At 41.2% G+C, this 15,054-nt stretch overlaps 1 protein-coding gene across 1 annotated transcript; it reads left to right on the top strand.

Annotated features, from left to right (window-relative positions):
• The first annotated feature begins 25 nt into the window (after positions 1 to 25).
• On the top strand, positions 26 to 14,975 carry fbxo18 (F-box DNA helicase 1). Its single transcript, XM_037121238.1, has 21 exons — positions 26 to 385; positions 984 to 1,151; positions 1,601 to 2,193; positions 2,524 to 2,660; positions 3,378 to 3,525; positions 3,619 to 3,800; positions 3,883 to 3,957; positions 4,492 to 4,583; positions 6,167 to 6,335; positions 7,878 to 8,100; positions 8,223 to 8,310; positions 8,406 to 8,501; positions 8,596 to 8,732; positions 9,631 to 9,727; positions 9,838 to 10,004; positions 10,274 to 10,361; positions 10,478 to 10,675; positions 11,384 to 11,509; positions 11,747 to 11,853; positions 14,091 to 14,225; positions 14,417 to 14,975. The coding sequence occupies exons 1-21, from the start codon at positions 367 to 369 to the stop codon at positions 14,576 to 14,578; spliced, it is 3,207 nt and encodes a 1,068-aa protein (XP_036977133.1). The 5' UTR covers positions 26 to 366; the 3' UTR covers positions 14,579 to 14,975.
• The last annotated feature ends 79 nt before the right edge of the window (positions 14,976 to 15,054 follow it).

The following is a 15,054-nucleotide window of genomic DNA, read 5'->3' as shown; positions in this document are numbered from 1 at the left end:
AAGAACAGTCGACCAATGAGGTGGCTTGAAATAACAAAAAAAAAAAAAAGCTAGGTGTTGGCAAACAACGGCACACATCTGTTGATACAGCAAATACAGTAACGCGTCAAAATTAACTTGAGTTAGTTTGATGACAGTACTTGAGAGGCTTGCTTGAGTTTTGGGACAGGTCTGTGGCAGCAGAAAAAAAGCGGAAAGTGTATGTTAGAAAGTGTAAATAAGCTAGCAACAGTCGTTGTTTACAAAAGGTTCGACGGGAGTAGTTGGCTAAAGCTAGCTTAGTTTGAACGGAACCAAAGCGAAACACATTCTGCGTCCTTAACGTTACATAGTTGTGTTATCAAGACGCATGAGCTGGAGACGACGATGGAAGTGGCTGCTAAAGGTAAGTTAATTATCAGGCTAAAAGTTGTCTCAGCCACCAGCGAAGGAAAACATAACGGAGGGCTGTGTTCTTTCTTCAGCTGCAGCGTAACTTTAGCTAGCTAAGCTAAGCAGTATGCTCTTTTGCATTTAAGTTGAAAACTGGTAACGGACGGTCCATCATTTTCGTAGCCATAAAGGAACAGGACCTGTACTTTCCTTAACAACTCTTTTACTTGTCTGGGTGAAACTGCCTTCTGCACTACATTTAGACTGTAGTAGGACTCTCAGTATCAACTCGCACTAACAATTTACAATGCATCAATCTGCTGTTGGTTTGGAACGTCTGAAAATGTTGCCTGAGGTAAAACCCACCTGTGTTGAGTAAAGAGGGGGTAACAACGTCTTATCAAAGGATAGGGCTGGCTTATGAGTAAAAATGATATTATATAGTAATAAACTGGTTTGTTTGTTTATTTAATCTCAGCATGTTAAGGATTGAAGCGTGACATTATCATTACAGATCGTAAAACTAAAGAATGACTGACTTAATGCAAGGACAATCCCAATACATTGGTTTGTCTTGTGCTGCCATGACTGAATGTTATGTTGTTTCATAGGGACGGTCAAAAGGAGACACCTGAACGCAGCGGAGTGTGATGCGCTCAGACAAACTGCAGAGGGAACTGATGCCCTCACCCATCCCCAAACCGTCAACAGTGGGCTGGGAAACCGCAGCCCCAACCGCGGGCTCTACCCCAGGACACCCACCAAGCGCCGGAAGTATGGTAATCTGCTGTAAACATTCTGCTAGAAACTGGGACTGTGACTAACAAATGTTTTCATTATCGATTCGTCTATTGAACATTTTCTCGATTCATCAATTAATTGTTTGGTTTGTAAAACGGCCCTGCGATAGACTGGCGACCTGTCCAGGGTGTCCCCTGCCTTCGCCCTAAGTCAGCTGGGATAGGCTCCAGCCCCCCCGCGACCCTGCAGAGGATTAAGCGGCGTACATATAATGTGTACAGATGATGGATGGATGGATGGTTTGTAAAACGTAAAAAAAATTAAAAATCAGTGTTTCCCAAGGCGCAAGAGTACACCTCAACTCAAAGATATTAACTTCACTGTCACAGAAGTGTAAAGAAACCAACACAGCAGTTCATTCATTATTTTGCCCAGCCTTTGGTAGGAAACGTAAAATGAATGTCTCTCCCACTCCTTTTATCAACAGCATCTGCCTCAGGAAGTCCCTCTGGGCAACAGAAGAGCATCAACAGCTTCTTCTCTGTAAAAGGAGTCATCAGATCCAGTCCGCACAAATCCCCCCAGCCCTGCTCGTCCACACACACAAATGGACTCAGAGGAGAACTTTTTCCCAAAGAGGAGCCAGAGGTTGTGAAAGAGGAGGATGAGGAGGATGATGATGTCAGCCTTTTATCATTTGCGATGCCGGCAGAGCCTGATGTGGAAGAGGATGAGGTTGACGATGTAAGCCTGTTAGCTGCCGATATCCAGCCAGAACCTGAGACAAAGCGGGAGGAGGCACCGCTTGATCATCTGGAGGGAATGACGGCAGAGATGTTTTGGGGCGATGGCGACTTTGACAGTGACTTTCACAAAGAGAATGAGGAGGTGGAGGCCCTTCCTGATGCCCACTATGGGCTCCTGGGTAGTAACAAGGTCCTGCAGGAGCCCCAGGGCTGCATAGATGACCTACCAGAGGAGGTGCTGAGACAAGTGCTGTGCCAGGTCCCTGCCCAAGACCTCTACCGCAGTGTCAGCTTAGTCTGCCATCGCTGGAGGAACATTGTCCAAGACCCCAAGGTTACACAACCGACAGTAACATTAAGTCATTTTTTTTTAAGCACGGGGTGGGGGCTAATGTCAAAGTTAAGTAACATTATCTTAGCATAAGTAATGGAACAAAAGCAAGAGTGAACTTGCTTGCAGAAATACATTCACACAGGTTCTTGCATAAAAGAAGGGTATGAGAGATAAACGTTGCGTGAACAGAATGAGTTCTGAGAGTATTTTATTTTTCTTTTGTGGTTTGACATTGTTGTACCTTTAATACTGCTCATTTTGAAACTTCAAGGGCCAACTAAAGCTCACCAGGGTAACGCAGTTGTTGTGTATTTGTTTTCCTGTTAACAGTTTGTCCCATTCAAGAAACAATACTACCGCTACATGATGATGGAGACGACTGCAGTGCTGGAGATCTACCGCGCCCTGAAAAAGAGTCGCATAGAAGATCCAGAGTTAACAACGCTCAGCATACGACACCTCATTGTGTAAGTATACATTTCCTCAGTAAGGTACAGCTCTGTAACAATACATAGATGAAGAAGTGGCTCGCCAGTTTTTGCGCTAGGACAGATGATACAAATTCTCAGATTGTTTGGCAGATACAATAAACAATAACGGCAATCTTACAAATGGAAAGAGGTAAAAAAAAAAATACACACTTCAATCCCTTTACTCTACTGTTACTGTTACAATCCTTTTACAATAAACTAGAGTCTGGTGGATTCATTCATCTTAACTTTACATCTGACATCAAAAACTGACTGAGAATTTAACTTATTTGAACATGTGCTTGTTTCTAGTAGAGCTGCAACTCTATCATCGACTATTTTCATTGTCAGTGAATCTGTTGATTATTTACTCGATTAGTCTATTATTTGTATGGTATCCAAAACCCAAGATGACTCCCTCAGATGTCATGTTTTGTCCAAACCCAAAGATATTCAGCTTTCCGTCATAGAGGAGTTAAAAAAGGGAAATATTAAAATTTAAGAAGCTTGAGCAGAGAAGCTCAAAGATGCACATTTAGCCCTTCAGAACCTCCTTAGTATTTGCGTCAACTGTAAAGAAGAGAACATTTTAATTCTAATTTTCATTTAAATGTGAAGCTTTTTTCTGATCTCAGCTTCACTCAGAACTTGTTGTCATATAAAATGACCAGTAATGTTTTAATGCCTGTCCTTGTCTGTGTGTGTTTTGCTCAGTTTAATGGCCCAGCATAAGTTGGGAGAGCGGGTTAGGCCGGAGGACATACTGGAGTGTGTTAAGAAACATCGCCTTTTTCCTCAGGCTGAGGCCTCGATAAGATTACGTATTCCTGACATTAAGAAGTCCTTTAACCTTGGCTTGGAGGTATGACTCACACAGACAGATTCTCAAAGTGTAGGTCACAGCGTGCACATGACTACTGTGGAAGTTTTCACGTCATCTGTCTCCGGTCCGCAGGGTCCCAACCCGTTTGCAGCCATGGCCGCCATACTGATCCTCAGTGAGAGTGTTGGAGACGTGCAGGCCTTGGTGTCTCTGCTCACCGGCTGCATGTCAGACACTGCCATCTCAGAGTACCTTAGTCATATGGCCACGATGCTGCTTGCCTTAGAGAGGAACGGCATCACGATCAGTGACAGGTACAAGCTTCATGTGTCACCACCTTAGAATCCCCCAGTATTCTTCTCCGCTTCACTACAATTCTCTTTTCTTTCTATCCAGGTTGCATTACAACATTTACTACGTACTCCACCTGATGGAGAACGGCCCCTTTACCATCACTTCCTGTCAGAGCGGGTGAGGAACAAACATAATTAGCCTGACTGATGCAGATGAGGAATAATTACAGCCTGCTTTATTTTGTAGAGATATTCAGGTAATATAAGGCTGAATGATTCTTGGTCCTGACTTATCCTATGTATTATGTTATGGATGTGCTTGAAGTTGCACAAGTTGCTTGCCATTGATGGCAACTGTTGGGAAATTGCAAGGTCCTGCTTCTAATAAATAGATAATCTGGAATCAGATCAGTGCAATGACTTGTGTCCTTGCAGATACTCAAACCATCATTTAAGGTGGTATCAGTGGACTTTCTGATACTGGTATCATTGTTGGAACAACCTCATTTGTAGCTCACCCTTAATTTCTACATGGATAAATCAAGTGTGTCTTTCTGATTTGGTTCATTGGTTCACATTGTCTTCATTTTGTTTGTCTGGCAGGTCAAGCGTATTTTGACAACTCCCTCAGTTCCTTAAGCCAACAGGAAATGGGGAGGTTTAGCCTTCTGACTTTGATCATTTTGCATCTGTGTGTGTATGTTTCTGCTAGGCAGCCTCAGATTCACCTCACATCCGAACAGCAGCAGATCCTCAGTCATGACATCCAGCCAGATCACGTGGTTAAGATCGTGGCTTTCGCAGGTACATCAGCACCATTCTATGAATTGATTTTATTTTCATCACGGACAGACCAACATGAAATAATAAAGTAAGTCAAACCAAGTCAAAGACAATCACAAATGTCACATGTTATCATTTTATGTCTAGTGTCAGACTCACAGCATTTACATCAGAATGTAAACACATATACAGTTGCAGTCAAAAGCTCTGTGATGGAATGAGAGGAACACATACTACTTTTTCACAAGAAACATTCATGAAGTTTGGATCAATAAATAATGTATTATAGGTGAACAATCAATTTTGGCGATTAAACAAAGTTTGTATGAATCATGTTTTTCTGCAGCATGGCCTCTTAACTTCTTCTGAGTGATTCTGATTGATAACGACTGATAACTTTTCTGGGGCCATTTTAACAGGGCTTGGTTGATAGATCATCTCGACTCGGCCACTGGCACTGTAAAGGGAAAGTCTTAAGCGCTCAGCATTGATCTGAAAGAGCCAGTTATTGAACAAGTCAGGAACGTCACTTGGAGCCCTTTCAAAGCAGTTAGAGGTCGCAAGATCAACTGTGCAGACATCTGTTTGTAAGTGTAAAGCGCATGGCACAGTTCCCTGAGGTTTGCTGCTGATCACGTGGACAAAGAAAAAGGAAAACTCTGGCAAGAACGTGAGGCCTTTAACTCCAAGAACACCATACCTACTGTCGAGCATAGTGGTGGTATTATGCTGTGGGGCTGTTTTGCTGCCAGTGGATTTAGTTCTCTAAAGAAAGTAAATGCAATAATGAAAAAGGAGGATTACTTCCAAATTCTTCAGGAAAACCTAAACTCATCAGCCACAAGATTGGGTCTTTAGTGCAGTTGGGTGCTCCAACGGAACAATGATCTCAAACAGACTTTACAAGTGGTTAATGGTTAAATGAGGCTAGAATTAAGATTTTGGTATGGCCTTCCCAAGTTTTGACCTGAACCCTATCAAGAATATGTCGACTATGTGCCGGAAACCAACAAATTTAGTTGAACTTCATTGATTCTGTCATGAGGGGTGGTTAAGACTTTAGCCAGAGGACTACAAGAAGCTTGTGGATGGCTATCAAAAGCACATAATTGACATGAAACAAATACTAGAATTAGAAAAAGACCCATTATAAATTCAGATTTGAAGCAAACTTCATGACTGTTTTTTGTGACAAAGTACTATGTGCTTCACTCATTCCATCATATATGAGAGCTGCTGAAATCACTGGAACTGAAGACTGCTATGATACACATTTTTTTGACAAGAGTGTGTCAAATTTTTGTCTGCAACTGTAATTGCATCCTCATGCAGTGGATATGTTTAATAGTACATCTGGTTCAAATGTAAAGTGTCTGTATCACCACCAGGGGGTGTTTATACATCATTCATATACAGGCAGTGACAAATGTGTGTTCTAGTTCTATAATTCAGGGCGGTTTGTTTCTTTTAAACTCTCCTTAATCTTTGCAATTGGATGTTGTTCTAAAGTTGTGTTTTATTTTGAAGGTGCATGATCGGGTTTATGAGTGTAGCTTTCTGGAATCATAGTGTCAAAGCTTAACAGTCGGTGATGTGTGATGCAGGTACAGGAAAGACCACCACGTTGGTGAAGTATGCCGAGCAGCGGCCACACCTCCGCTTCCTGTATGTGGCCTTCAACAAGTCGGTGGCCAGCGAGGCGCAGCGCCGCTTCCCCAGCAATGTGGCCTGCAAAACTGTCCACTCACTGGCCTTCAACGAGGTTGGGAAGAGGTGAGAAGTTTCCCCTCAGATGCTCTCAGAGACGTTCGAACATAAAATATAAATACCGATTGTGGACGAGAAGAGGCAGCTGTGGCAACATTTCTTTGTCTAGTAACTACTTGAATATCAAAGCAGTACGTTAGCTAACTATTTATTATATACTTATCTTGAGGGCCAAGATAACAGTGCTGTTGACGGGAAGTCATGCTTCACAGTTCAATTATAACATTCGTGAAGACATATTCTGGGCCAGTCGGGGTCTAATTCACAGCATCCCAGACATTAAGGAGGGAAGCATGTAACTCTGTAAAAGCGTACGTGCTCATCAAATGTAATCGATGTCTGTGCATTGTAAACGTGAAAAATTTCAGGAAAATTTAAGGCAATAAACTTAAATCAAGTGTTTAGTTAGAAGATTGATCTGAAGTTCTTAAGTTTTGACTTTGATCTGGAGTTAACAGAAGTGAAAATTCCAAGTACCTAATATCTGTAAGCCCAAGTGTTTATATAAAAAATGAATGAAGAGTGGAAGATTTATCATCATTAAAGTTCCCCCTCACACTTTGTTTCAATTTTGATAATAGAGAAGAGCAGTAAACGTTTCAGACAGGTATTATTAGAATCAAAGAAAACTTTCTGAAAGATTTTTTACATGCTGGGATATGTAGCATGTTAAAAAGATATTGAACAGTGGTTCTATATGGTATAATTTGATTATGTAAACAATCAGTTGGACATTTTGTCAGTCTATTATTTGGAGACTGGACTTGTACATTGTAAGTTTTGAAAGTAATAACTAGATTATTTAAACAATCTACTTAAACTGAGTTTATTTTTGGAGACTAAAAGACTGTGACTAATGGGATTTGTCCCACGTCACTGTGGACAAGTGTTGGTGGCGGTTTGGCATCCCACACTGTGTTCCTATTTATAGATAAGTGCAAGATGCATCATAGAATATTAAATGATAATTTGTGCATTTCAAACATCTTGAGACACATATTCTATGGATGCGTGCCTCTCCCTAACCCAGAACTGCAAGTGTAAAAGTCTCTGCCCTGTGTTTATAGAGTCACAAACTCACTCCAGTTTCTTGTAAATGATTGTTATCTATGAAGATTTTGATGACTAACGATGGCACAGATGTACAGTGATTCATTAACTCAAAAAATATTTTGAGTTCATGGAAAAAGTGACAAGCATGAGTCTGTGGTAATGAAGCATTAATCGTACTGTAGATGGAACGTTGCCCACCGTCTGCCTGACTGTTTTCTCTTCCCACGTAGCTTGAGGTCTGTTTGACCATCAGAAGGTCAAAATGCTCTCTGTGGATGACTAACCTCGTCCACAGCAAAATGTCATTGTGTTGAGATGTATATGTATATGATCTCAAACCACATTCCTTGAAGATCTATTTGAAGTTCTTACTTTTCTTACTTTGAATTTTCACTGCCGTTATCTCTAGATCAAAGTAATTCATATCTGTAAGCCCAATTCAAAGAGTAAGGATTCAAAGTAACTGTTTTTCTTCTGTTATCTTCCATGTGGCAGTTACCATATACGTAAGAAGCTGACCTTCAACCTGAAGCCATTCGCCATCAACTCTGTTCTGCCTGAAGGCCGCGGCGGCTTTGTCAAAGCCAAAGTGGTGACCACAACGCTCAACACCTTCATGTCCTCTGCTGATGACTCAGTAATGACCAGACACGTCCCCAGTTATCGGGTTACGAGAAAGGGAAACAGGGCCTTGACGGTGGATGAGCGCGAAAAGCCTGTAAGGACATATGATATATACGACATATACACATCGTACCTGTAGTGTGATTACATGAAAATATAAGTATAGGCACCACAAAGTGACTTTTAAACTGCATGTCTTTTATTGTGAATTCCTAGCTTTTTGTCAGCGATGCAGAAAACATCTGGGAAAAGATGAAGAACCTGAATGAGAGGGACCAGGAGGCGTATTACATGACCCATGATGGTACGTCCGCTGTGAGTGAGTGAAATGAATCAATAGTGAAGAAGTAGCTCTAATATTTGAAGCAATGCTGCACAGATTAACTTTCTCATTCCCAGGTTATTTAAAGCTGTGGCAGCTCCAAACACCAAAGCCCCAGTTGTCTGACAAGTACGATGTACTCTTCATTGATGAGGCCCAGGACTGCACTCCAGGTAATGATGCAGGATTTCGGAAAGATATGATCATGCTTTTTTTTTTTTTTTTTTGCTTGTGATGGTGATGGTTTCTTCCCGTCTTCCCTCGCAGCCATCATGGATGTGCTTATGTCTCAGCGCTGTGGGAAAATCTTGGTTGGAGATCCTCATCAGCAGATCTACACCTTCAAAGGAGCGGTCAATGCCCTGAACCTAGTGGACCACACACACATCTTCTACCTGACACAGGTACTGGAAATTTCACTGTCAAATAGACAAACATTTGCAAAGACGTTGTTACAGGTAGTAAGGTTAGAAAACATTTGGAAGGAGACATCCTCTCTTTTCCTGCAATTAATGGGTTATGTAGGGCTGACCCAAATTCTTTGAAGCCTTTGCCGTTGCCATTGTAATTGTCGTCCATATTCAGAGTTCAGTGATTTGTTTTCGTTTTGGTTTTTAAAGAGGAAATGTACCTTGTTTCGTTTGGCTGATGTCTTTCCTTCCTGTCCTTGTCCTTGACACTGAACTTTTAAAGCCCCCAAATTGGTCTTCAGGATAACTTGTTTTTGGCATGCCCCGCTCAAATAAATATATAAAAAGTGTTACACATTTCATTACTGCTCTCCAGGGAGAACCCACACTCGACTGTATTTCCAGCTTTATTGCAACACTGGTGATACGCCTTACTTGAACCCTTTGAATAATACATGCCACTGCTGATGCTACAACTGCTACAGTCTATTCTAAAAATAAAAAACACAACAATCATTTTGGGTTATTTAAATAAACTTCCACAACAACATCTTTTTTGGTCCATGGTGTCTAAAGAATTGTCAAAACTAGAACATATATACATAATAGATACGCTTCTGGAATGAACTCAGGAGTTATCGCCAGTATCTCCTGAGGATGAAAGTCCATAACTCAGTCAACTCCAAAAATTAAAATGTCCTAAACACAAGGTGTGTTTGTCTGTCAACTTTTTAAAACTTTCTGCTGATGAAGAAAGAAGATGACATTGCTAGCAGAGACAAAACAGAAGGGAGAGAGAAGTTGTCACATATAGATGGTCTTGTGTTAAATTCTCAGCAGTTCAGTGTTGGTCCGAAAAATGAACCTCCCTGCTACTGTTGTCTTTGTCCAGAGCTTCAGGTTCGGTGCTGAGATCGCCTATGTGGGTGCCACCATCCTCAAAGTGTGTAAGAGCGTGAAGAAGATTTTAGTGGGAGGAAAGCAAAAAGGTAAAGGCAGCAAATGTTTTCCTTTACTTAAAAAAGGTACTATGTTTTAATGACTTCAATGCCCTATAAGTTGATGTAAAATGAAAATATGACAATTGTCCATTCTGTAGGCGGCATGTCTGGCGAGACTGTGGACAGTGTCGAAGCAGCTATGAGGACGGGTATCAGTCATTGTCGGGGGAAGATGGCAATCTTGTCGAGATGCAATCTCAGTGTGTTCAGCGAAGCCGTCCGGCTTACCGACACCAACCCGCGCTGCAAAATTCACTTCGTAGGAGTGAGTGTGTAAACATACGTGATATACTCAAAGACACACTCAAGGCCCAACTAGCTGTTTCCTCCTGTGCAGGTTTATGTTAAGATAAGCTAGCTGGCTGATAGCTGTAGATATGACAGTGACGTATGTCTTTTCATCTAACTTTCCACCATAAAGGGCAAAAATCGACACAATTGGTTGATTTAAAATTTGTAATCTTACCTATAGGAAGGATTAAATTTTAAAAACTCATGTTGCTCAGCCACTCACAGATCTGCCTCTTCCTCCAGGGTGTCAGTGGTATCGGTCTGAATAGGATCCTGGATGTCTGGCAGCTGATGCAGTCAGGGGACGTATCCAAAGGCCAGCAACGGAAATGTGAGATTGATACACATGCACTCATATTTACCCTGTAATTTGTTTCCTTTGAAAAAAAAAACCAAAAAACACTTGCATTGTGACAATACTGTATAGTGATTTTACTCTGCCTTCAGACATCAGGGATCCTCTTATTCGCTCCTTCGCTAATAGAAGTAAGACGAATCCCTTCTTTGCCCTGAAAAGCTACGCCGAGCAGACTGAGGACATGGAGCTGGTGGCCAAACTCAGCATCGTTGAAAAATACGGAAGTCGCATCCCCGAACTAGTGAAGCGCTTGGAAAGTTGCTTTGAACATGACTTTAATCAAGCAGGTATGCAAAACATCTTAAATCGATTACATGGCAAAGCACTAAATTATTCACCCTTATTCTGCACAGAAATGACAGACAAAATCAAAATGTTAGTAAAAGTGTTGCTCTGTGAATGTGCTGGTAGCTAAAGTGTTTACGTCTAATATACTGTGTCTAAAACTGTCAGTGAATGAGGTCTTGTGCCCAAGCAAAGTAACATAAGCACAGTTTAAAAAAGGGGAACTACGAAAGTTATGAGTCATTGTATGATGTCTTGTCTCAGCCACTGCTCGGCCTCAGCCCAAAACCTGCCATAAAGTTGACGTCCATGACCTTGAATCTGCATCTTTAAAGGAACATTTCATCAGCTTAACGGCTAACTGTTGATTATTTTGTATTTATTAATCCATTTATTGTTTTTTTTGGATGATTGAATATCAGTATCTTTCAAGGTATTGTTTTGAAGTTAAAGATTCCTATTGTGTTGTAATAACACCTTCTGTTACCGTTAACAGTCTCATGTAAATAGTCCGTCTCTGAGTATTTTTGGACTTCCCCAACCTCAAGCCCAATTGTTCCTACTGACGACGTAAATCGTATCTTTATTGGAAACCTTCAACTATGGCCTAGTTTCCCTCTGGGATTTTCGTTATACAGAATATTTCATATTGGATAATGTTCTGGCAGTGCCCTCGACTCAGTTCTGTTCTGTTTGCTGTTTCGTTCCAGACTTCATTGTGGGAACCGTCCACAAGGCTAAAGGTCTGGAGTTCGACACTGTGATGGTCTCTGATGACTTTGCCAAGGTTCCCTCTTCGAGACACCGAGTGAGCTTCAATGACAACTTCTCATTCTGTACGTCACTTTGTTTTTTTTCTACATATATTTGACATCAGTTGAAACTCTTATCCCATACACAGTGAACTGTATACAGTCGGTTTCTAGCTCTCAAGGTTTCTCTCTCTATTGTCAGAGGGCTGAGAGCAAAGCTAGACTGATAATGGGGCTAGAGTAAGGATCTGATAAACTGATCAGTAGTTCAGGCAGTCTGTAAAGTAATGAATATTTAAAGTATTTTTACTCCCTGCTCAGCTGACGTCCCTGACGATGAGTGGAACCTGCTGTATGTTGCGGTCACCCGTGCCAAGACCACGCTGATAATCACTAAGACCATCCGTCACATCCTCACAATGGCCGGGGTAAGACATGATCACACCATGCCCCTCAGTTATGTCTCTTCATCCAGTCTCTCCTTGTTTAAACCTCTAAAGCTCATCTGTTTGGTATAATGAAGTCAACAACACCTCCACCAACATGCGGTTATCTCTGGCCGTCTTCTCATGACACTGTAGGGATGTTATGGCGTGTAAAGGGGAAGTCATAGGCTGATGTCTCACACACTCCTGACTACACTCTTAACTGATCAAGACCAACTTTTTCTCAACATCAGTCATTTTTCAGTTTCACTTCCTGCACATCTACACGGATGTGGTGTTTAGTGTTTTCGTGCTTGGTTAACTCTTTAACTTGGGAATGTCATAAAAGCCTACAAATGGGTGTTTTTTCAAGACTAACTGAACTGGATTAGTAATTGTTTGCATTTGATGGGATATGATCCATACAAAACAACAGTCTGAACCAGGATAGAAGAAACTGTTAATAGTGTGCTGTTCTTTAGTTCAATGCCGGGGAAAGTCTTTCTCTCTGTGATGTATCAGTAAAACAAACACAAGTTGCTGTTGAGCATAAAATGTCTAAACCAAGAGGCAATACTAAGCCTGGATTAGATTAAGTGCTTTTAGAAAGCATGGACTCATTGCCAACTGGATCAGTGCTTTTGCTGGCATGTGCAGTGCAGAGGAAATGACGCCCCACCACAGCTGGCGGCGCTCCAGTGAGATAGAAGTTGCTTTGTTGGACATTTTAAAAAAATGCACATACAGGACAGAAGTTTGCTTCTTTGTTTCCCTGCAACATTCCCCCCTGGAACAATCTTGGAACCTAACTGATGTGGTGGTGGTCACTCAATGAACCTAAGTCCAGTTCTCATCCAGATACTTTTTTGTTTTGTTTTTTACCAAATACCACACTATGTTCAGTCCTGTGCCTTTCATGCAATTTCTGCTGTGATAAAGGCCTATGAGGGAAAAAAGCGGGCTGCCACTAGCCAACATTTCCATTATCGTTATCATCTCCAAAATCTCAGAAGTTGTTCTTTTCAGCAGCCGGATGTTGTGCAATCAAATCACTCGTTTTAGTCTGACTAAAATCCCCAAATCTTTATATTTGACTCAACTAACTGATTATCACAGTAGTTGCTGACAAGTTTGCAGCTGGACTGATACTGAGCTACTGGTTCTGGTTCATCATCAGAGTTTACCAAGTCTAAATGTAGGAGGAGTATATGAGCTCACAGGTTTCTGTAAACAGAACACCTTCATATATGATCCAGAGACCAAACTCTATTTCTGGAACAACACTGATATTAAGGGGTTAAAATTCCAATATCAGTATATCATCTGATAAAAACACATTTTATATAAATGACCTGATTAAATGTAGTAATCATAGACTAGTGACAAAGATACTTTATACAATGGAGGCAGGATCTTTCACGTTCACGTGGATCATTGCTTTAGTGATCTGTCAGTATTTGTGCAGTGGTCTGCCGGGAAGGGTTTATGTAGAGGGAATGCCGTATTGAAGAAGCATTAAGGTAACAGTCTTCACTTTGTTGCACAAGGGCAGCACAGGCCTGTGTGAGGAGGAACAATGAAGCAAACAGGCAGTGGAATTTTTTTCTGCTCCAGCGAATGTGTCCCGGAATGAGGCCCCCCAGTGGGCCCCTAAAACACAGCCGCCGAGACTGTGGCCAAAAATTCTTCCCAAAGACAAAAAATTTTGATATAATTATAATTCTTAGGCTTGAGTTTGAACAGAGAATATTTGTAACTGTTGGTCAGACTGCAGATTTATTTTGCAGTAGACTTTGTTACTGTCTGTCAATCTGGTGATGATTCCTAAAACTGCATTCTGTCGACATTCAGTGTTCCTCATCAAAACAATGTCAAAGCTATCTTCCTTCCTTTTTTTCTTTAAATGCATTGTTTACACATTTCTCTTTTTCTTTCTCGTGTCTTGGCTGGTCAGAAACACCACAGTACCTTAGGTTGTGTTTTAGTTGCCAATGTTGAATAAGGTTTTTTTTTATTTTCTCCTGTAGAGCAGTCCCGCATGAACAGTGTATGACAGGTTTTTCATGGTCTTTTCTGTTTAAAGTGTAGGAAAAAATAGAAAATGGTACACTAAATGCATGTACATCTCAAAGACATTTACAAAAAATGAGTCTAAATTCACATTTCTCTTTATGTACAATAAATTGTATTGTGTGCTGTGTGCTCTCTCCACCACATCATCAACTTCCTGTCGTCTCCAGGAGTACTTCCTGAAGTCGGTGATGCCCAACACCTTGCAGAGTGCGGGCGAGCCAATCCCGTGCACCGTCACAGACTGTCCCAACTGCATCACACCCGGCTCAGCCTTCGTCATGTGCAAACAACACATGAAATATGTAAGAACATATCAAACTCCCACTAAGATACATCGAACTAATGCAGTGCAACATATAAGAGGTTGAGGTATTATACCTTTATTTAATTCGCCAGTTAAGTTTTTGTTACGGTAAAGTATAAAAATGATGGCCTTTTTTTGTCAATCAGAAACGTGCTTGCTCTGATTTCAATGTCCTTTGTTTTTGCGAAGACTGACGGCGAGTCTGAAGGCGGCCCGTTGTGTGAGAGATGTGTGTGGACTCGCATCGGGCCAACTGCCTTCCTCATGACTGACGACGTGCTCTCGATGGCTGAAATCCCACAGAGACTCGGCCCAGTGGGCCATCACATGATGTTCCTGGCACTTTTTTAATGCTGTTCGACTTCAAGGACCTAAAGTAGAAAAATCTCTTGTTGTATGGATGTTTTGGAAAAAGATTTTGAGGTCCTATTTTCAAATGCCAACCAGGACGAGGGATGTCAGGTCTCAGACACAGACACTAAAACAGAAATAAAACTAACAAGGTGTTTTTAATGTTCTTTGTTCTTTGGACGCCACATTTGTGATGTGACTGTTTTGTATATTTGATGAGAGATAAAGAGCATCAGACTTTGTAATATCTGATGGACATGTCCTGTATGCACTATAGGCTTCTTGCTTTCCTTCATGGCGGCCATCAGCAGAGGACTGAGGTGTATCTGAAGAAGGAGTGTTATTGTGTAATATGGAGAGTGTAAAAAGTTTTTGTACTAAAAGCAACAAAACCATATTTTGAGTGTCTTTTTTTTAATATCTTACCTTTTTCTCTACTTTAAAGACTGTTTATGGTAAAACATTCATGTTTAATA

Source organism: Acanthopagrus latus, chromosome 14 (assembly GCF_904848185.1).
Source record: "Acanthopagrus latus isolate v.2019 chromosome 14, fAcaLat1.1, whole genome shotgun sequence".
Taxonomy (NCBI): domain Eukaryota; kingdom Metazoa; phylum Chordata; class Actinopteri; order Spariformes; family Sparidae; genus Acanthopagrus; species Acanthopagrus latus.
This window is presented reverse-complemented; position numbering and strand designations above follow the sequence as displayed.

Bases quoted from the DNA above. Each gene is read 5' to 3' on its own strand.
- fbxo18 (XM_037121238.1), top strand. The intron at 2,194-2,523 runs GTTACACAACCG...TCCTGTTAACAG, and splicing joins ACATTGTCCAAGACCCCAAG to TTTGTCCCATTCAAGAAACA. The intron at 3,801-3,882 runs GTACAAGCTTCA...CTTTCTATCCAG, and splicing joins GGCATCACGATCAGTGACAG to GTTGCATTACAACATTTACT.